This window comes from Erythrolamprus reginae, chromosome 6 (genome assembly GCF_031021105.1).
Source record: "Erythrolamprus reginae isolate rEryReg1 chromosome 6, rEryReg1.hap1, whole genome shotgun sequence".
Classification (NCBI taxonomy): Eukaryota; Metazoa; Chordata; class Lepidosauria; order Squamata; family Dipsadidae; genus Erythrolamprus; species Erythrolamprus reginae.
The window spans coordinates 60,850,212-60,873,331 of record NC_091955.1 but is presented as its reverse complement, the minus strand read 5'-3'; the positions used below and the strand labels follow the sequence as shown (position 1 = coordinate 60,873,331).

At 40.9% G+C, this 23,120-nt stretch overlaps 4 protein-coding genes across 6 annotated transcripts in view; 1 reads left to right on the top strand and 3 right to left on the bottom strand.

Annotated features, from left to right (window-relative positions):
* ARHGDIB (Rho GDP dissociation inhibitor beta) overlaps positions 1–4,994 on the bottom strand; it is a 114,071-nt gene extending 109,077 nt beyond the window's left edge. The window contains exon 1 of the mRNA XM_070755965.1: positions 4,605–4,994. The gene's annotated coding sequence lies outside the window, so the exon portion shown is untranslated. The remainder of the gene's footprint in view (positions 1–4,604) is intronic.
* Positions 4,995–5,485: 491 nt separating this feature from the next.
* TMEM140 (transmembrane protein 140) lies at positions 5,486–10,820 on the top strand. Its single transcript, XM_070755956.1, has 2 exons — positions 5,486–5,573; positions 8,827–10,820. Exon 2 carries the CDS (start codon positions 8,843–8,845, stop codon positions 9,446–9,448), a length of 606 nt encoding a protein of 201 aa, XP_070612057.1. The 5' UTR covers positions 5,486–5,573; positions 8,827–8,842; the 3' UTR covers positions 9,449–10,820.
* A 2,627-nt stretch (positions 10,821–13,447) lies between these two features.
* On the bottom strand, positions 13,448–19,905 carry CYREN (cell cycle regulator of NHEJ). 2 transcript variants are annotated; one of them, XM_070754791.1, is made up of 5 exons: positions 19,729–19,905; positions 18,762–18,886; positions 17,708–17,831; positions 14,823–14,889; positions 13,448–14,092 (listed from the first exon to the last, which is right to left on the bottom strand). In XM_070754791.1, exons 3-5 carry the CDS (start codon positions 17,827–17,829, stop codon positions 13,862–13,864), a joined length of 420 nt encoding a protein of 139 aa, XP_070610892.1. In that variant the 5' UTR covers positions 17,830–17,831; positions 18,762–18,886; positions 19,729–19,905; the 3' UTR covers positions 13,448–13,861. The 2 variants fall into 2 exon arrangements, with proteins under 2 accessions (XP_070610892.1, XP_070610893.1); XM_070754792.1 differs by having other exon boundaries at positions 19,656–19,737.
* A 2,206-nt stretch (positions 19,906–22,111) lies between these two features.
* The window catches only part of WDR91 (WD repeat domain 91), a 28,141-nt gene continuing 27,132 nt past the window's right edge, over positions 22,112–23,120 (bottom strand). For both annotated transcript variants that reach the window (XM_070755954.1, XM_070755955.1), the window contains one exon: positions 22,112–22,843. In XM_070755954.1, the coding sequence (XP_070612055.1) occupies positions 22,679–22,843 (165 nt within the window). In that variant the 3' untranslated portion in view covers positions 22,112–22,678. The remainder of the gene's footprint in view (positions 22,844–23,120) is intronic.

The window sequence follows — 23,120 nt, the reverse complement described above, 5'->3', positions numbered from 1 at the left end:
CTCGCCAATCATTTTAAACCAACGAAACCTGCCGTAGTCTACAGACACCAATTCTCCAGAATGACACAACGCGAGTCGGAATCCATAAACCAGTTCGCCACGCGACTTCGCACGGTACTGTCAAAGTGCAAATTTGACAATCCGGAAGCTCGCCTCACCGACGCTCTTATCTTTGGAATGAAAAACGCCGCAGTCCGAAATAAAATACTAACAGAAGATGAGCCAACGCTCCAATCTGTCATCAAGCTGGCTCAAACTGCCGAAGTAGCTGACGCGGCCGCAAAAGAACTGAAGGAACACGGAAAAAAAGAAACTGTTTCAAAAATCTCCGTTGCTGTCTCCCACGCCGAGGCACCAGATGACCTCAGCCCAGCTGCCACGGACGACGACACCTGTCTCCTGCTGCCATCTGACCAAGCCAGACAGCCCAGATACCAACGACCATCCAACCCTTGCCCCGGATGCCAAGGGAACCACGCTAGACAACGCTGCCCATTCCGCGACGCTATTTGCCGCCGCTGCAACCGGCGCGGACACATCGCAGAGGCATGCAGAGCGCCCCTTCCAGAGGAGTCCTTCTCTGCACCCCGCCAACCAAGATTCAACAATCAGGCACAACAACCGCGAGACAACAAATTTTCCAGAGGCTTCAACCGCAGAAACTACTCCACCACTAACCGTGACTACTCACGAGGTAACGCACAAACTTACGTAAATTGCGCAAATTCCAAAAAAGGGAGCAAAATTGTTATCTCGTTACATTTAAATGGCAAACCCTGTAATTTGGAATTAGACACAGGGTCAAAGTACTCTATTATGCCTTGGGACAAATTCAAAATGTACATGCCTAACTTTCTTAAATCTGATTTAATGCAAACAACTCTGGTTATAAGGGATTTTCAGGGAAATGTTATACCTGTTTTGGGGAAAGTAGATGTGCCTGTCCAATTTAAGAAATGTAAATGTTCTCTTCCATTGGTTGTGGTTGAGGGAGCTAAACACTCCCTCCTAGGGTTAACATGGATGTCTCCTCTAGGCATTGAAATATTGGGAATTTGTAATATTAATGCTGATAATGATGTTCCTGACTTTGTTCAAGAGTTTCCTGAGGTTTTCAGCCCTACATTGGGCACATATAATGGGCCCCCTATTTCTTTTTCTCTAGACCCCAAGGTTCCCCCTGTCAGACTTAAGCCTCGCAGGGTTCCTTTACCACTCCTCCCCAAATTGGACATCCAACTGGATAAACTTATAGCTCAGGGCATTCTAGTCCCGGTGGAACAAGGGCCATGGGAAACCCCTATAGTCACACCGCTTAAACCTGATGGCTCCTTAAGGGTCTGTGCAGATTACAAGGCAACGATAAACAAAGCCCTCCAACACCACCCATATCCAATTCCGGTAGTCCAACAGCTCCTGCACTCACTAGGGGAGGGAAGGGTCTTCTCTAAGATCGACCTCGCACAGGCATACCAACAGCTCCCGGTCGATGAGCCCACATCCTTGGCACAGACCATAGTTACTCACAGTGGTGCTTTCAGATGCACCCGCTTACAATTTGGGGTCAGCATAGCCCCAGGCATTTTCCAAAGCCTAATGGAGCGGTTACTGGCAGGCATAAAAGGAACCACCCCATATTTTGATGATATCCTTATCTCAGGGGACGACCAGTCTCAATTAAATGAAAGAATTAGGGAAGTATTGTCCAGGTTACAATCCAGGGGTTTGAGAGTAAAAGCAGACAAATGTGTATGGGGAGCTAAAAGCATCGAATTCCTGGGTTACAGAATAGATGGCGAGGGAATCCACCCCACAACAGAAAAATTAAAAGCCATAACAGAAGCACCCGAGCCAAATAATAAAACAGAACTCCAAGCATTCTTGGGCCTTCTTAATTTTTATTCTATCTTTCTAAAACAGAAGGCAACGGCAGCAGAACCTCTACACCGACTGCTGCAGAAGGGAATTCCCTGGACCTGGGGCACACCTGAGCGCGAAGCTTTTTGCAAAATAAAACAATTATTGACATCTAAAAGCGTAGTGGTTCAATACAGCTCAATTTTGCCCATAAGGCTTACATGTGACGCTTCGGCTTATGGGGTAGGCGGGGTGTTAGCTCATATAATGCCCAACAAAACAGAAGCCCCAATCGCTTTTTTCTCCAGGACATTGTCCATGGCCGAAAGGAATTATAGCCAATTGGACAAAGAGGCATTGGCCCTAGTTTCCAGTGTGAAGAAATTTCACAACTATTTGTGTGGAAGGAGTTTTGAACTTATTACAGATCACAAACCCCTATTAGGTCTACTGGCTTCTAACAAGCCAACTCCTCCTTTCATGTCCCCCAGATTGATTAGGTGGGCGCTATTTTTATCAGGAAACCAATATGAGTTAAACCACAAAGGGGGAAAAGCAATTAACCATGCAGATGGACTAAGTAGATGCCCCATACCTGAATTAGTCAAAGACCCAACCCCGGCAGAAGACATATTGCTATTAGACTTAGAGGAAAATCCTCTGACCACAGCCAAAGAGGTAGCGGAATACACCAAAAAGGACCCAATATTGTTAAAGGTTATTAACTGTATACAAAAGGGTTGGATAGGAGACCCTGAGGAAGCAGGACTAACAGATTTTAAATCAAAAAGGTTGGAATTGGCTTATATGAAGGGCTGTATTCTATGGGGTGACAGGGTAGTCATTCCTAACAGTTTAAAACAAAAAGTGCTATGTATGCTGCATGAGGGCCACCCAGGTATTGTAAGAATGAAGGGTTTGGCCAGAGGACACTTGTGGTGGCCAGGCTTAGACTCAGACATCGAACATTGGGTAGCAAACTGTGACCCTTGCCAGGAGTCACGTCCCAATCCACCCAAAACAACACCGGTTGAATGGGAGAAACCCACTGGGCCATGGTCACGCATACACATTGATTTTGCGGGCCCCATTGGATCCCAGAATTTTTTAATTGTAGTAGATGCTTTCTCCAGGTGGGTAGAAATAATAGCCATGCAGAACATCACTACTTGTGCCACTATAAAGGCTTTGTACCACTTGTTTGCCACGCATGGGTGTCCAGACATCCTGGTTTCTGATAATGGGCCACAATTGACTGCCAGACAATTTGAATGTTTTCTCAGTAATTTGGGGGTCAGACACGCCCTCACATCTCCTTATTCGCCATGGGTTAATGGTCTGGCAGAACGTTATGTTCGGGTGGCCAAAGAGGCACTGCGCAGGGCAGGCCCAGGAGAATTACAACACAATTTGGATAAATTCCTATTAATGCAACATATCACCCCAAATTCCATCACTAATAAAAGCCCTGCAGAAATTCTATTGGGTCGAAAAATAAGGTCCCCTCTGGACAGGTTGCACCCCCTTTATTGTACAACAAATTATAATGATGTAACATGTAAAATACCTGAAAGAACTATGTACCTAGGGCAGAATGTATTTGCTAAAAATTTTGATGGGGGTTTAAATTGGCTTAAAGGCAAAATAATTCAGCAAACAGCTCCTAAAACATATTTTGTTTTACTTGAGGATGGCCGCACATGGAAGCGGCACATAGATCACTTGCGGGGGCGTTTAACACCTGACAATGTTCAAACCGCTAACAAACATTCTTCCCCCCAAGCAGACTCTCACACAGAGCCTGAACTTTTTGATTGTTTAATGGACTCACCACGGCCTGGATTATCCAACAACGACTCCGAGCCGTCCTCCTCGTCTGGAACCGGTGCAACGCCATCATATCCTCAGCCGCAGGCCGGAGCCCCAACTCGGGCCCAGCCGCGGACAAGAGACAACAACGAGCCATCCTCCTCCATTGAGTTCACAGACACGAATGATCTGCGCAGGTCTGAGCGACTTTCACGCAGGCCAAGCAGACTGGAGGATTACATCACGTGGCTCACTGATTGACAGTTGCGCTCAACCAATGAGGGAGGGGTGTTAAGTCTGTAAAAAGAAATTCTGTAAAAATACTGTCTCTGTAAATTTAAAATGTGAATAAATCAAAGTCGCGTCTGATTGGTTAAGACGCGCGGCCGTTTCTTTTAGGCGCGAGCCTTTAAAGTATAAATAGAGCTGCTTTTGACACTGACAGCTCAGACGCGTTCCAGGCTGGAGTCACTTGCTACGAGCTGAATAAACGGAACCGTCTGTACCATTCCTGACTGGTCTGATTTTTTTCACCCCCCACAGAGAAGGCTCTTCCCCCAGGCCTCGCCAAGCGACATTGGCTGACGGGACCAGGAGAAGGCCAACTCTGTGGGACCGAATCGTTGGCTAGGACTCATACAGCAAAAGGTGGTCCAGCAAGTAATCTGGCCCAATGTCATGTAGGGCTTTATAGGTCATTACCAACACTTTGAATTAATCAGTGGAACACCTTACTTCCACAAGTTGTGAATGCTCCAGCACTGGGAAGTTTTTGAGATGATGTTGGATGAGCATTTGTCTGAAGTGGTGTAAGATTTCCTGCCTAAACTGGGGGTTGGATTTGAAGCCCTCCAAGGTCCCTTCCAACTCTCTCATTCCATTCTATTCCAAGAAGCACTAATATTAAATACTAAGAAGTATTCTATTTTAAGTAGTACCTTGTATTAGGAGCGATTGCACAACGCATCTCAATCGCTGCCATCTCTCTTCCGGAAAGAGCATCCGTCATCCGGAGAATGCCTTACTTAGCGGGGCCGGTTGTTTTTTAAAAAAAAAAAAACAACACCAAAAACACCGCGTTTCTCGATTTGAACAACTTTTAAGATGCGTGAACTTTCAACTTCATACGGGCTGAGAGGAATGTTGGGAGTTGAAGCTCGCAGCTCTAAAGTCGCTGAGGAGAGCGTCGGCCGAGACCTCCGCCCTGCCGTCCTCTCTAAACGCTTCTTACTGCAGGCCAGCTCTGAAATGTGGAGTCGTTTGTTGTTTTGCTAAAGCCGGGAAGGACCGAAACAAAAAAGCGCCTAAAAAAATAGCCTGACATTTCTGCTTCGTCACCGAGCTTTCCCGCTCTTTCAAACTTGGGAACTTTAAGACTCGTGTGGACTTCAACTCCCAGAATTCTGGGAGTTGAAGTCCACGCGAGTCTTAAAGTTCCCAAGTTTTGAGGGAACCCTGGTCTAACGATATAATTTATCACGGTTACAATATTCATACAATATCACGGGGTTGGGCGGCCTAGAAGTCAACTTAATAAAAAAAATCAATAACTCTACGAGTCTTTACAGAGGCGTGCCTAAACTGTGATGTGATTATTTAAAAAGCATAAACCCAAGAACGTGTCCAACGCAGCCAAGATGGCTGGATTCCCTGAGGAGATTTTTTTTTAAAAAAAAATCATGTCCGCGACAACAGACACCCGACCCTCCGCCTCTGGTAGAAAAGCACCCGATTGCGGAGAAAGTGACCAAAACGAAACCGAAAGGGAAAAAATCTGCTGACATTAGCACGTGACCCCAAAAGTCAAAAACAGCTGAAGCAGTAAACAAGGTTCAAAGCCAGCGAGCCCTGAGCTCTGCGAACGGTCGCTTCTAGCAGCGGGGTGTTCAATGACTTTGGATTCGCCGGTAAGTAAATCACTTTTTAAAACATTTATTACTACTTTGCTACTAGGGGCTACAATGGGGCGTGCATAAGCGCGCCAGCGTGCCTTCCGCCCCCTGTCCTAATGTTTCTCTTTTACTAGTTTCATGTATGTAAATATGATATCTTTGTATACCACCAATACGTACTTGACAAAACAAGTAAATAAATAAAATGCTACTTTGAAGCGTTCGTGGGGTGTAGTAGGGCCGTTATGATACGGAATGAGAGATAGGCAAGATCGCTCTTGGATTCTTCTCGGTTATATTGCAATGGTCTTGAATGTTAGGCAGCCCGGCCTCCGACCCCTCCCGACTGGGACGAGAGAACGGAGGCCTTGCGGGTTTTTCCAATTGAATGGGCTTCAAAGGGCGGTCATCCCCCCCAAACGAATGCAAGAGCTCTGGGTGCTCCTCTCCCTTTCTTTTCGTACTAAGACCTTGAACGAGGGCTTTAACCCAGCCTTCCTCCTCCTAATGCTCCGCGGTTGGCTGGATTGTGCGTCGCCTGCGATTTTCTAATTAAGATTTTTAACTTAAAATGAAAATTGAAATAAACTTCATGAAAATAACTTATTTTTTTTTATTGCACTGGATCATTACAGTGTGTTGTGTATTTTTTATGGTATAGGATTTTTTTTTATTTTCTCCGCCATAAAGTAAAACAATATATTGTTATAAACACACAACAATGCTTAAAATCAACCATATTTTTTCTTTTCTTATTACTCCCTCAATGGAGGCTCTTATCTCTCCTCGTCCAAAATTTTCTATTAGATTTGTTTTTTAGTGCATCTGACTGAAGTTGCATTTTTTAAATCTTAACCTAGAGCATTCTTTGTCTACTGAATTTGAAGAAGGATGTAATAAGGGGCATACATAAGTGCACCAGAGTGTCTTCCATCCCCTGTCCTAATGTTTCTCTTTTACTAGTATCATGTATATAAATATTATATCTTTGTATACCACAAATACCTACTTGACAAAACAAACAAACAAACAAACAGATAAGTATTGTATACAAGCTTCTTCTACCTTGTAAAGGAAGCATGTTTAGTCAATATCCAAATATAAGAATCACCATGAATCACAGCAGGAAAAAGCCACTGATTATATTATGATTTGCTTCAGCTGCTCTTGGTGTAAGGGACATAATGCCTATGAAACTGGAGGTAATATGTAACTACATATTGATGGAACTATTATCTAGGAACTTGTGTAATTCCCTTTAAAAATTTTCATGCTATTGGCCATTGGTAAGTCTTGTAGTGAATTCCATTTTTCCAGGCATCTTCTGAAAAAGTTGTTGTGCATTTTCTACCTTTTATTACAGTCTTCATAACATGCTAGTTTCTATGATCCCCAGCAAATCAACTGCCTATAGACAATGATGGTTAAAATTCAGAATAGGAATCTGAGCAACACCGCCATTTCATAACACTATATTATGAAATTTGAGAAGGAATAACTATTTCTTGTTAACATGCCTAACAATGATTTTAAAAAACCCTTCCTTAACCCCCCCCCCTTTTTAAAAAAATAAATATCTCCAACAGTATATTTCTTAACAGGGTTGAGGGAAAGGAAAGGGAAAAAAACACTCCACCATTAATTACACTTGGAATCTTGTTAACTGTACAGAAATTTTGGAAAAGATGCAAGATGAGATTAATAGGATGCTGAATATAAAATGGGTGATTGCAAAGGAGATGGCAGTACTAATAAGAGGAGGGATATGGGTGACTTTAGAGAAATTAAAGAAGCAGTTATAGAAAGTGCCCAAGCGGTAATAGTTTTAGGTTGGAAAGATGCAACAAAATGGACAATACAAAACTGGTATCGGTACATGATGGAACACATTCAATTTGAAATTATGGAAATTAAAATGAATATGATCTGTTGTGGTTAGCTCTGGCCCAGCTCCTGCCCCAAGGAATGTGGAGGTGGAGGTGGGGGAGACATCCACATGCCGCAGGCCTGTTTTGCTCCCAGTAGAATCTGCCGATGAAGTTTCCTCTGACCAAGGAAGCGTGAGTGACAGGGAAGAGGGGAGTTTGGCAGACAGCCCAGGAGGAGATTAGTCATCTGTATCATCCCTGGATTCTGAACAAGAATTAATGACACATCCACGCATGCGTAGAGTGATGCATAGGAGACAACTGAAGGATTATTACAAGAGAAAATGAGGCCACCTGTGGGTGGGTGGGGCTGCTGTAATTAGTGCTACAGATAAAAGTGCAGCCTGATGTTTTAGCCTCATGGCAGTTTATCTGATTCATTGTTTCATCCAGATTGTGTTTTTTGCTGTTCAGGATTGTGTGTGTGGACTCTCTGGGCTTAGAATTGGACTCAATTTCCCAGTTATTGGGTGAGCAATTGGACTGCTTTTAACCTGTGCCTTGTGTGTACCAGAAAATCCCTTTGACATTTAAAAAGGGAGCTGTTTCTGTTTTTCTGTTTATAAAAACTTTTGGGTTTTCCTTTTATCGTGTAGTGTGTGTCTTCCTGGACTAATTACCCTGTAATTATGGGCAGTTGAGACACACCGGCAGAATATAAAGTAGAAAAACTGATGGGAAGATGGGACAGGTCAGAGGTTTTATGGCTAGTAGAATTCGAGACTGAGCCATAAAAAACAAATTGGAATCACTCTACATTTTGTAAATATGTTGATATTATAAACACACTCATTTGGTGGAGGGACCGAATGATTGTTGTTGGGTGGCGGGAGCACATATCACTGTGCACTGTTTTGTGTTGTGTGTATTTGTTTATATTATAAAAATCAATAAAATTTATTTTAAAAATGAATCTTGTTAACTTATGTAAACTAGGGCTAGGAGCTAGACTTGGTCTTCGAAAGCTCTGTTGGAAGCATGCACAAGCAAATTAAAAACATTCGAATTCATTCCATTGCTACAGCATGAATTACTTTTTAGCATTTACAAATTACAATTTGTAATGATTTTTTGAAGTCTCAGTGGCTGCACCTAAACCTTTCCATGAGTGTGAATGATCTTGTGTATGACCAACTGTAGATTGTAAACCATCACAGATGGCTTGATACTGTGTGAACTAGGCAAATTGTAATTTATTAAAACTGCTGTTGATAATAGAAACATGGTTAGAATCACATTGTTATACCACTGTATAAAACTGGGCCCAGTTGGGGAAGTATGTGACAAAGTGGAGACATAGTTCCTAGAAGCCAACCTGACTGTTTACTTTCTTCTTCTAGGTATTCAGGTGAAAAAATGCAGCTGAACAGCCAAAAAGCCATTGTTGAATTCATTAAAGGGTTAAGGGAGACAACCTACAGTTCCTGCCTCTTTTACCTGAGTCATCTCTCCCTTGCCATTGGTTATAATTCTTTGCTATTTTATGTCCTTGTCTGGGAAGCTGGGAATATTGTCAACCTTCCCACCAAAAGAATTGGCTTCTACAATTTCTGTTTGTGGAATCAGAAGTCGGAACTGGATTGCCTTATGATCGAAGAAATAGAGAAGTTGGGAATCAGCAAGGTTGCACTGGTGCTATCAAGACTCTGCGTATACATCAGCCCGGTTTTATGTCTCTTCAGTGCCAGTACAATCGTGCAGCAGGCCCTTTGTTTCAAAGACAGAGATGGATGGAAACTGGCTCAGATTCTTCTGTCTATTAGCAGTGTGAGTTTGCCTGTTGGTCTCGTTTTGTTCATCTTTTCCAGTCAGAAGTGGATTCAAGTCTCTGAACTCAGTGAGGGATTTGCAGCCTTTTTTGGAGCTTACATTTTACTTCTCCTCCACCTGCTCACAATTACCCTCTACCTTGCAAAGTACGAATACACTTCACTTCATAAGAGACCTTTCACTGCTGCCTAGAGCCTTCCATGAGTTTTTGTTCAACTGACACACTGAACTGTGAAATAAGACTCCAAGAATTTGTCATGCAACACCATCCTGTCTGTTTATGATTCAGTGAACTGGGTGAACCCAGAAAATTGAGTGCAATAATTTTTAGTTGTATATGAAAGAACTTGTGGGACAAACGTGAGTCAGCATCTGAATGTAACACTCATTGTAGTGAGTTGAGTGGCGGAGCCAGTGGAAAAACACCTTCCAAGGCCTGAATAAACTGAATTCAGAGAATGCTTTCCAACATAAGTGAACTGAAAGGGAGGTAACCACTTGTGAAATCTAAATTTTTTCCTTACAAGTTCTGTAGGTGTGGCTTGGCAGTCACATGGTGGTGGCCATGGCTTGGTAATCATGCTCATGTGACCAGATGAGCTCAAAAAGCAATTTTCACACTTTGCACAAAAATAATACAAAAGCTACACAACTGACTCACACACAATGCAGAGGCAGCTAGACTTCATACAAAATGGCCCCTGCAACAAAGCAGAAACCTCACTGAGTCACAGGAAGTTTAAAAAAATGTTTTTTAAAAGTGTTTAAAAAAAAAAAAAAAGCTTCATCCATTGTGGCAATCAGTTGTGGAACACAATAGTGGGAAACTTTTTTAAAAACTTTTTTAAAGCATTTTTACTACCTGTTCAGAGAACTGGAAGTATTTGTTGCTAATGGTTCAGGTGAACCGGCCTGAAGAGATAGCATTTCACTCCTGGAGTAACACTCTTAATACATACACTTAATGCAAAGCTTCCCCTATTTCAAAGGCTGGAAGATCAACTAAAGATCTCTCAAGAGGAATCACACTTAGATTTAAGTTTGAGGAAAGGATTAAGGTAAAAAGGAGTAAAGCATTGAAGCGCCATAGAATCCTCCCACAAACTGTTTTAGTCTCTTCTATTTCTGGAGTACAATACTTGCCATACAAAACACAGCATTATGGCCTGTAAACACAAAGAGGGAGAGAGAGAGAGGAGCCAAAAGAGAATTTCCATTGCTGGAAAGGATTTAGTTGAATCCTAGCACATAATGGAAGACCTATTCAATCTCCAGAAATATTATAGGTATATCTCTCTTAACATTTGGTGATTGTGCAAATAATATTTGGTTATTGTTCAAATAAAATGATGAGATTATCTACATACCAGTGTATTGCCGTTAAGCCTTAAATGGGAAGTTTTTCTTTTCCCGGGGTTCTAATTGTATGTGAACAATGCTATGGGTTTTTAATTAAAATGAATTATTTGTATATGGTGTATATATATATGGTAAGTCTGTCTTTCTATCAACTGACTTTCTGATAGAAACAAAGCAATTCATAAATAAAACAATCTTAATTGTTGTCAGTTGCATTTTTAAATGGTAATAGCATTTAGACTTATATGCTACTTCACAGTGCTTTCCGGCCCTCTCTAAGCACTTTACAGTCAGCATATTGCCCCCAACAATCTGGGTCCTCATTTTAACAACCTTGGAAGGATGGAGGGCTGAGTTAACCTAGAACCTGGTGAGATTCAAACTGCCAAATTACAGGCAGCCGGCAGGCAGCAGCAGTAGACTGCAGTACTGCATTCTAACCACTGTGCCACCACAGCAGCATGTCAATAACATTTTTTCTATACAGTATAGCATTTTTATATCTTCCCTGTCTGACAGACATTAACACTTTAAAAAACACACACACATACATCCCAGATCTGTGGTTTAAAGCTACCACGTGAGTAATAAATGCAATGAGATAATTTGGTTCTTAGTCAACCTGGCTAATTGTCAAATGATCTGAACATTTTGTGGAGAAGTGACACCTATTTAATGAAGGCAAAATAATAGAACCTGATCCAAAAATGCATGTCTCCAGGGTACTTGAGCACTTTGGAAGATTTTTTCCCTATTGTATTATATTCTTGCATCATAGGAATTTAATCATAAATTAAAATACAGTATAGATAATTCTCATTTACTGACCACTTGTCCAACTATGATTCAAAGTTGTGATGGTGCTAAGAGAGGCAATTAAAACTGGTCCTCAGAGTTCTGGCTGTCACAATGCCTCCATGATCACATGATCACAATTCAGGTGCTTGGCAGCCAGTTTGCACTTACAATGGTTAAGTATCACAGGGTCACATGATCACAATTTGCAACCACCTCTACCAGCTTCCCACAAGCAGCCAATGAGGAAGATGCCTATCCAGATGCCTTTTGTGGTTCCCAGTCTTTTCTGTAGGAACAGGTATCTCTCCCTGTGGCTGTTTCTCTCTCTCTCTCATCTTTCCTCTCATCTCTTTGTCTCTTTCTCTCTCTCTCTCCTCTATCTCTCTCTTGTGTATGTGTGTGGGTATGTGTGCTTCCTCTTGAATCATTTCCAAAACCAGGTGAGGATTGGGGTTTTTTTTTGTGTGGATATTTTTCTTTCTTTAAGTGTTTTACCATGATTTAAATCCAGAGTCATTTCAGATTCCCAGATAAATGAAGCATTTTGTCCCCTGCTGTAGCTCCCCGTCTGCTGAATCCAACACTGGCTGGCACCGTCCCTCACTCTCCCAGTCACTCCTTGCCTGCCTGAGAAGGTAAGGGTGATGGCGGGAGATGGAAACTCGCTCCATATTCCAGACCATGAGCAAAGTGCTCGTGTTTTTGCCTCATCTTGTGGGGCTTCTTCCAGCCCTTGCTGCTATTGCTCGCACCTCAGTCGCTCGAGCAGATGCGTAACTTGCTCTCCACCCTGGCCCAGCTATGGCCAAAATGAGCTCCAGGGTGAGGAGGCGATGCCATCTCCCCCATTGTGAAGCGCACTTAATTTAACTACTGCATAAGGTATTGCAAGAGCAGTAGGAAGGCCATGCGGATGACAACAGCAGTGGCGTTGGCTGCAGCCAGGCCAGGCCAATGTCTCGAGGTAGAGAGCAAGTTGCTTGTCTACCAAAGCAAATGAGATGCAAGCAGCACCAGCAAGGGCTGGAAGACAGCCCCGCAAGATGAGGCAAATATAGGGGTGCTTGGCTCCTCCTCTGGAATATTTATTTATTTATTCATTCATTCATTCATTCATTCTATTTTTATGCCGCCCTTCTCCTTAGATTCAGGGCAGCTTACAACATGTACATCTACGGAGAGGGGCGGCATACAAATCTAAATAATAATAATAATAATAATAATAATAATAATAATAATAATAATAATAATAATAATAATATAAAAATAAAAAATGTTAGCAATAGCACTTTTTAACAGAGCCAGCATATTGCCCCCACAATCCTGGTCCTCATTTTACCCACCTCGGAAGGATGGAAGGCTGAGTCAACCTTGAGCTGGTGATGAGATTTGAACTGCTGACCTACAGATCTACAGTCAGCTTCAGTGGCCTGCAGTACAGCACTCTACCTGCTGCACCACCCCGGCTGGAATGAATCTCCATCTCCCACCATTGCACTTACGTTCTTAGGCCAGGTGAGGAGTGACTTGGAGGGGAGGGGCCAGCTAGTGGTGGGTTCAGCCAACAGAAAGCCACAGCAGAGGGACAGAAGAGCAGAATGGGGCTCCAGAGCTGCAGGTCACCCGACACCCGCACTAAGTCATTCACATTCCTGAAACTTTTTTCAGCCAGAAATCTCTTACTTTGTAGCATGTGCTTGTAACCCCTCCTCCATTGCAATAGGCCCCCTGTACATCCTGCCCCATCCAGCAGAAACTATCTTGGCCCTGCCACACTCGCATCACAGCAGCCACTTGTTCAACTGTTGGTTGGTTTGCAAGTTACCTGGGACTTCCCAGTGACTTTGTTGAAAACAAAGTAAATTGTAAGAGCCTCAACAACAACAAAAGGGACTGTCAGGATTGCCATTATCAAGCGATGCAGTCATGTGATGTTGCATTTTATGACTGCATTACTTAGCACTGAAAATTCGAGTCCTTATTACTCTTGTTAAGCAAGAACTACCTATTTACAAAATGCAATAGAGCTGAAGATTGTATATTTTGCTTCTGGAAGCTAGAGGTGACCACTACTCTTTGTATGACCAGATTCACACAATTTACTAAGCCAAAATGTTTGTAAGATAGTATAAATTTCGGCACATATACACTGGTTATTAAACAAACTGCAACTCTTGTATTCTTTAAATGTAAAATTCAAGTCTTCCAAGTCAAGTTAAAAAAAAAGTGCTTATTGAACCCAGCAGGAGATTCCTCCATTCTTCCCCCAATGCATCCTATTAAATTTCCAGTTATAAAATTAGATTTCCAGAGTCTCTCCTCCTGATCAGTTCATTTCATTGTGGTTCTCCATTACGTCACCTCTGGTATACAAGACTCCACTATCATAGCTGTATCTTCAATTTATCAATTAAAAGAAAACCTAGATATTGCCTATTGATGTTAAAATTATGTAAAGAAAATCTCCCTGACATATTTTAAGGCATCATCACCATCATATTCCTCCAGTTTGGTCTCCTCATTGCTACTTAAGGAAGCTGACTGATCTGAAGGTGTGGATGGTACAGGAGGATCCTTGGCAATGTTGACAGCAGTCCTTGGAAGGTGACCATCTATCGATTCCTGTTGATGAACCTTGTCTTCTGATGAAATCTCATCACCTTCTATAGCCTTGCAATTCTAAAAAGGAAGCAGTCATATTTTCTTTCATTTTGGGATCAAGACACCAAGTTTTTCTCTCTCTGCTATCTAAATCAGGATAAGTGAGATGCTCGATGCCTGGTAGAATATCTACAATCGTGCCTGGTTGATAAACATATAAATAATTCTCTGTGGTCAAAAAAAATGTGCCCAAGTGTCCTTGAACTTATCAGTGAGTCTAATCACCCAGTACAATTGGTGGTATTTAGGCACAATTCTTTTTTCCAATTCTCAGGAAGCAAGATGTTCTGGCAACTAACAATGTCGTTTGGTGGGACCCAGGGGAAGAGCCTTCTCTGTGGCGGCACCGACCCTTTGGAACCAACTCCCCCCAGATATCAGAGTTGCCCCCACCCTCCTTGCCTTTCGTAAGCTCCTTAAAACCCACCTCTGTCGTCAGGCATGGGGGAATTGAGACTTTCCCTTCCCCCTAGGCTTATAAAATTTATGCATGGTATGTCAGTATGTATGATTGGTTTCTTAAATTGGGGTTTTTTAAATTAACTTAAATATTAGATTTGTTTACATTGTATTATTATTGCTGTTAGCCGCCCCGAATCTACGGAGAGGGGCGGCACACAAATCAGATTAATAAATAAATAAATAAATAAATAAAATTAACTGAAAAGCTGCAGCCTCCATAACTGCAGGTAAATCATATGGAAAAAGGAAGAAGCTGCCACCTGGGCAACATCTTTACTTCGCTCACCTCAGCTAAAATACAAAGAGCCATGTCGACCAACTCTGCTTCATTCATACAATACACAGTTTCAGTCCTACAAAAAAAACACCATATTGTAAAGTATGTACAATAAGAAGGAAGACCAACCCTCCCCTTCAGTAAATATCAATTTATAGACAATCAGCAGATATAAGAAAATGCACATTAAGTCTTGTCAAATTTTCTGTAGTCTTATTCAGTATATCTTACCTAGTTCAGTATAACTATTTGTTTTTAGCACTGGTGTCAAGAAAAATAGCAAGGACCAACTCATTTATTAATCGTTTTAAAAAAATTACATTCAAAGATGAGGACTACAAATAAAAGCATTAAAAACAGTACCCAAAAATAAAACCAGACAAAATAACATAGTACTGTATTACAATTTGTCAAGGTTTTTTTCCTGCCTAAGGGAAACAACATTATGTAAAGCTCAGTATGCTAATTTGGGTGTGGTATAATCTGAGCATGTGCAAGAATGAAGAGGGAGAAGGGCGGAGTTTAGCCTGAGTTCTCCCCCATTGCTCTTGATGTTTCTGATGGAGAAGGTTGTCTGCTGTAAGTGTTCTTGAAAGTGTTGTTGAAAGTGATCCTCCAGACTATATAGATTGAGATCATTAAGTCTTTCCTAAAACTTATCAGGAAAGACTTAATGAACTCAATCTGTAGAGTCTAGAGCAGTGTTTCCCAACCTTGGCAACTTGAAGATATCTGGACTTCAACTCCCAGAAGTCCCCAGCCAGCATTCGCTGGCTGGGGACTTCTGGGAGTTGAAGTCCAGATATCTTCAAGTTGCCAAGGTTGAGAAACACTGGTCTAGAGGACAGAAGGGAAAGGGGGGACATGATCAAAACATGTAAATATGTTAAAGGGTTAAATAAGGTTCAGGAGAGAAGTGTTTTTAATAGGAAAGTGAACACAAGAACAAGGGGGCACAATCTTAGTTTAGTTGGGGGAAAGATTAGAAGTAACGTGAGAAAATATTATTTTACTGAAAGAGTAGTAGATGCTTGGTACAAACTTCCAGCAGACATGGTTGGTAAATCCACAGTAACTGAATTTAAACGTGCCTGGGATAAACATATATACATCCTAAGATAAAATACAAAAAATAGTATAAGGGCAGACTAGATGGACCATGAGGCCTTTTTCTGCCCTCAATCCTCTATGTTTCTATGTTTCTTGTAAATATGGTACTGTGATCTTTACTTGCACATTTATAAAGTTTGTTCTTAATCTTAGCCACGTGCAGTCACTTGTTTCTCAAGCTTTTGGGTTTAAATGCTAACTCCAACACAATTAGTGGTAATTAACAGCGGGCAGTTAGAGTCTTCCTAATTTTACATACAGTACAGTATAATAAAATTTGGCGACATTTAAAGAAATTACTTCATATTCAACTGATAACAACAATTGTAGATAAGAGATCAGTACTTCTCAGGTATTTTATTAGGTGAGGTGTTACAAAGTGACGCTACAGTATAGCAGGACATGAGTTCTAATTTCAATGGCCTCTTGTCCACAGGGCAATCATCCTAAATATTTTAAAGCTTTTTCCTATAGCTCAAATAGCTCTTCACATTATCTCCCTTTATTTTGGGGTAATCTGTCTCCCACAATCTCTGTACTGTATAACAAAATTGTGGCTGTTGTTTAAAAATGTTTCCTACTCTTCAAAATATAAAGGGAAAGCTTTTTGACATTTAATCCTAATTTAACATCAACTGAATCTAAAATATAGTTTATCACAGCCAAACTTTCAAGATATGAGTTAAGCTCTTTGGGGTGACGTATTCTGTAAAAAAGTAAAACCATAGCCAGATACATGTGCATGACTATTTAAGGGTATAAAAACAGAAAGATAAAGCTGAAATCAAAGAATGTGATAGTTCTATGATTCTAGAGAAAATCTATTTATGTAACCACTAAGAGTTCTCACTAATTGGATGTCTCCTAGTCTTTCAATAGTTTTATGCACACACACCTAACCCTCCTTACAATTTGGCCTTTGAGGGTAGAAAAGGAAGTTTAGAACAACCCATTCTTCTCTGATTTCTAAGAAACAGGTAGATTAGATTAGATTTATTGGATTTATATGCCGCCCCTCTCCGCAAACTCGGGGCGGCTCACAACAATAATAAAAAACAGTACATAATAACAAATCAATCTAATTACAATTTAAAATTAATAAATTCATAAAAACAGTCCCAATAAATATAAAAAACAGGCACACAGTCAATCAGTCAAATGGCAAAAACAACATGGGCAAGGGGGAGATGTTTTAGCTCCCCCATGCCTGACGGCAGAGGTGGGTCTTAAGGAGTTTACGAAAGGCAGGGAGGGTGGGGGCAATCCTAATCTCAGGGGGGAGCTGGTTCCAGAGGGTCGGGGCCCCCACAGAGAAGGCTCTTCCCCTGGGTCCCGCCAGACGGCATTGTTTAGTCGATGGGACCCGAAGAAAGCCGACTCTGTGGGACCTAACCGGTCGTGCGGCAGGAGGCGGTCCCGAAGATATTCTGGTCCGGTGACATGAAGGGCTTTATAGGTCATAACCAACACTTTGAATTGTGACCGGAAACTGATCGGCAACCAATGCAGACTGCGGAGTGTTGGAGTAATATGGGCATACTTAGAGAAGCCCATAATAGCTCTCGCAGCTGCATTCTGCACGATCTGAAGTTTCCGAACACTTTTCAAAGGTAGCCCCATGTAGAGAGCGTTACAGTAGTCGAGCCTCGAGGTGATGAGGGCATGAGCGACTGTGAGCAATGACTCCCGGTTCAAATAGGGCCGCAACTGGCGCACCAGGCGAACCTGGGCAAACGCCCCCCTCGCCACAGCTGAAAGGTGTTTCTCTAATGTGAGCAGCATACCTTGCTAAAGCTGTCTTTTTTCTTCTTTTTGGCCTCATTTTTGCCCATTCTTCAGGTTCAGGTACATTCTTGGTCATCCATCCTGGAAGGATCCTCTTCTTTGCTGCCTCAGGGGAACTCATTTCTGTTAATTCAAAAAAGGAGAACAATTTGTGCAACTGGAAACCTTGAAATTAAACTTTGGCAACTGAATTAATGGTTCCGTGCAGCCTACTTGTTCCTCTCTAAAGTTTACATATTTCAGCTATTTGGGGCTAACCAAAGGCAATAACTAAACTGGCAAGCAAACAGAACAATTGAAACTACTTCTGGTGTGTTAATAAAAAAAAAACACAGCCCAACCATTACCATAGCTGGCCAGCTATTACTTTATTTTATAAATATATTTTTAAAAAAAATTATGCAATTACACTCAGAGTTACCAGAGATTGTGGGGAGGAAAGTTAAGCATCGCCCACTCCATTTGTGTTCCCATTTCAATAACTTGCAGGTATAATCATGTACTGTATATAGAAAAAAATAATAGATGGAGCTCGACAGTTTAAAATATTCTAAATAAAGGACAGGTACTGAAGGTTTTTATGTTGTTTCAGTTTGCTTCCACTCCGTCCCTCTACCCACCCCCAATATTCATCCCTGGACCAAAAGATCTTAAACAGTTTTCTGCTGACTTTTACACAGCAAGCTTCTGAGTCTCTTGCATTAAGGAGGCAATCTTTACCCTATAACTTAGTGGTTCTCAACCTGGGGGTCAGGACCCCTTTGGGGGTCAAACGACCGTTTCACAGGGGTCACCTAAGACCTTGGGATAAGACAAATTTCCCATGGTGTTAGGAACTAAAGCTTCTATTCTGGCGCCTTGGAACATATTTTTACAATCCGACCAATCAGGCATTTACAGTGGGGGTGCCCCTCTGATTTTGCTGCCAATCAGCTTAAAGCCCTGTTGGGAAATTGGCACTAGACTTATGGTTGGGGGTCACCACAACATGAGGAACTGTATAAAGGGGTCGCGGCATTAGAAAGGTTGAAAACCACTGCTATAACTCCTTACCTGTAACAATCTGAATTTGGGGTTTTATAGATAATATTCCTAAATGGGGCCAAATCCACCCAGTGTTAGAACTTGTCCAATAATAAGGGCTTCTCCATTATCTCCCAGGATATTATGCTGCAAGTCTAAATAGAGAGAGAGATAGAAAAAAAGTGGGAACCAACATTAGATTTTTCAGGCATCGAATCTTTCAGAGATTTTATCAACATCATTAAATCTCAACAGGAAATGTTACTCACTTGCATTATGTTTTTTGCATTTTGTACTGTTTTTATATACTGCTAAAAAAAAAAGGGAACACTCAAAGAATACATCCTAGATCTGAATGAATGAAATATTCTCATTGAATACTTTGTTCTGTACAAAGTTGAATGTGCACAACAGCATGTGAAATTGATTGTCAATCAGTGTTGCTTCCTAAGTGGACAGATTGGTTTCACAGAAGTTTGATTTACTTGGAGTTATATTGTGTTGTTTAAGTTATTTAAGTTTAAGTTTATTTTTTTGAGCAGTGTTATGTTTTAAGCCGCCCTGAGTCTTTGGAGAAGGGCGGCCTAAAAGTATGCATGTATAAATGAATGAATGAATGTACATCGAGCCATAACGACCAGGCACAAAAATGACACAACCCCCCACAAAATTACCACTGGTGTAAATTTTTAAAAATGCACGAATACAGCTGTGCACTAAATTCAGTCTATATATAGTAAGGTTCACTATATTCCATGACGCATATTTTGCCTTATTCCCAAAACCACTGCACAAAAATGCAGGCTGAATGCAACTACTCCCAGTTCCTTGTGCGAGAAGCTGTGCAATTACTCTTTCAAATATCTCAAGCTAGCATCCGAAAAACTAATCCCAGGAAAAAAGACCACGGAGCAATTTACTCGCCCTGCGAATCAAGACGCTTTGCCTCGCTTGCCGCTGCCCACTTTGCAAAGGCGGATCACGGACAGGAGCTTACCTCCAAAAGTGCTCATAGAAGGAGGGGAGAACCACCTCCCACCGATCACACCTCCAAACACCAAGCAACGGCATAAACAACCATTTTCCTTTGGCAGTCGGGGGGGGGGGGAGGAGGCGGAGATGAGCAGCGCCGGGTACGAGGATTTACCCCGTCACGTGGGTTGCACACCAGTAGCTGCTGGGACTTGAATTTAAAGGACTCACCCGGAAGCGAATGAGAAGTGTGTTGTGTACCCTATAGACCGGGAGTTTCTAACCTTGGCCCCTTTAAGACTTGTGGACTTCAATTCCCAGAATTCCTCAAGTCTTAAAGGGGCCAAGGTTGCAGATCCCTGCACTATTTATTTGTCAAACATGTATAGCAGTGTTTCCCAACCTTGTCAACTTGAAGATATTTGGACTTCAACTCCCAGAATTCCCCAGCCAGCGAATGCTGGCTGAGGAATTCTGGGAGTTGAAGTCCAGATATCTTCAAGTTGCCAAGGTTGGGAAACACTGATGTATAGGATAGAAGTAGTTTGTATAAACATAAGTAAAAAGTAATGATAAAAGAGGACAATAGGACAGTAGGATAGGGGCGGTAGGCACAGTGGTAAGCTTATGCACACCCCTTACAGACATCTTAGTAACGGGGAGAGGTCAACTGTAGACAAGCTAAGGTTAAAGTTTTTGGGGTTTGGGGAACAAATCACAAAGTCAAGTACTGTAGTGCATTCCAGGCACTGATCACTCTATTGCTGAAGTCGTATTTTCTAGATACATGAAGATCTGTAATCTAGAACTAGATTACAGTTCTTTGGAATAAGAAAAAAAAATGATCAAAACTTTCCCCCCCCAAACTCAGCACCTTTTCAGAGGTGTGGACTTCAACTCCCAGAATTCCCTCAAGTATACACCTTAAAGGTACGTTTTGAAAACTCCCTGAGCCAAATGTTGTGGTAACCTCCACTCCCTCTCCTATCCTTTGAATGATTGCCAGTTCCTTTTCATTTTTCTACCTTGATCTCAGAAACATTTATCTAACATTTATCTTTTATTTATCACAATGAGATACTTTTTAAGTGATAAAAAGGGGTTTTAAGTTCAAAAGGTTTTAAATATACTTGATTTTTCCTCTAAGAAATCTGTCATGCATTTATTCTTCTCCTTAATTTCATATGCTGTTTACACAAGATCTTGAACTACACAACAGCTGTGCAGGTAAATCCTGGATTTACAAGAGTTCATTTAGCGACTGTTCAAAGTTGCGCCAATGAAAAAAGGTGGCATGTTCCCACTTACAATCTTTGCAGCATCGCCTAGACCATGTGATAAAATTTCAATGCTTGGCAACTGGTTCATACTTATGACCATTTGCTGTCCCAAGGTCATGCGATCACCTTTTGTGACCTTCTGACAAGCAATGTCAACAGCAAAGCATAATTCACTTAGCAACCAGGTTACTAAAGTATCAACTGCAGAGATTCACTTAACAACTGTGGCAAGAAAGGTCGTAAGGTGGAGCAAAATACGCCGCAAAACTCACAATTTTGTGTACAACGTCAAGCCATTAATAAACCATAATTGTTAACCACTAAACTTGTCCTAGGAATGCAGCCACATTTGAACCCCACATACAAGTTTCTATTTAAGGAATGCTCAAGAATGGAAATTGCATATCCAACTGAGATTTCAAACTGTTGCAGCGTGGGATGCTGCCATTTGAAATTCTATCAGCTCAACACTTTTCCTCTAGTGAAAAAGACCTTACCAATAATGACAATATTCAGCCTTAAGAGGATCAATCTGGACTCCCCTCCCACACTTTTAATCGGTCCATATTGCCCTTTCATAAACATGCTATGGTTGCAGTGGTGCCATGTCATCTATCTCTGCTCAAACAAAAATAGAACGATTCTAAATTATGTAGGCCTGACCTTTTCTCCATTTCTTTCAACCAGTACTTGCCAAACCACATTTATTTCATTATAGGCAGTATTGTTCACCTTCTGCTTGGAATTCTGTTGTATTCAATCTGTTACTGATGAAGGCCACAGCTGTGTCTCCTTAGATATATTTCTGAAAGTAACTGCATTTGGTAAACTCAGGCTGATGACCAAGAATATTATTTATGTTACAAGTATTTTTTTAAAAAAATATGGATTGACATAAAAGCAATTCCAAGGTATTGTATGCTGGTGTTTGTGTTTTTCATTGCGTGCAGTGTATTCGTATCCTTTCCAAACATGCAAATTGTTAGAAATATAGAAGAAAGAAAGCTGAGAGCTCTATAAAACTCCCGTCTTTCTTTCTTTCTTTCTTTCTTTCTTTCTTTCTTTCTTTCTTTCATAACAGAACTTAATTAGAATGAACTGATTAAAAATTGGTAGGTAATAAACAGATGCCATTTCATAACATTTTACTATCATTTTTATAGTCTATAACAGATGTCCAAAATTCTAAAGAAAAATAAACAATATGAATTATATAATAACTTTTTTTCCTTCTAGGAGCATAGCACGGAATGTTCTTCAGACAATCAAAGCAGCATAATGTAAATGCAATCAAGTTTTCTTCTAGTAAAAATGCAGTCAATACTGTTAGCGTTTTCAACAATGTTCCCACTCGCATCTCCCATCTGTTGGAACCACGACAAGTTTGTTCTCCATCTTGGGACTAACCCAGAGAATTATGGCTATGTGTGAATGAAGAAAAATGGGCTGATCCTTATTGAAAGAAACGTGATGATCAGGGAATGTTTAATATCGGTTGAAATGAACTGTTAGAATGTACTCTTCTAATTGGCAGTAGTTTGGCAATTAAACTTAACTCCTAACTTAAAAAGAGATGATGACATTAAGACAAATGTTTTAACCTTTCCTCCCTACATTAGTTTGAAGCTAATGTTTAATACTGATCATTTATTCTTCTGTAAAAAAAATTGTTCACATCTTGGAGCAGAGTTTCATTTAAGACTTCTGTGCCAGTAGAGTAGTCAGTTTGATTTTCCCATCCATGGATGCAGTGAGGCAGGTCCCACAGTCCATGGCTGTGCACCAGTCTACAGTGACCACTGGAGCCCTATGTCCTCCAAGGGAAAGACAGCTCTCTAATGCTTTGTCATTGCTATTCAGCTGAAATAGAGAAAAGATAAATCAAATATTAGCAAAGGTTTGTAGTAGAAATAATTTACCAATCTGAAATCTAAAATTCTAGGATAATTCTGGTCCTTTTAAAAAATTAAAAGGGATAAAATGTACAAATGGTGGAATTAAAAAAAATAGTTTAAAAAAAATTATATAAGAACTTATAATCACTTGAATATATGAAGTTGAATATATATATAGTAGAGTATTAAGAAATTAAATGGATAAGGTTTTTTCTTTTTTTTTTAAACTAAATAAGTGATTT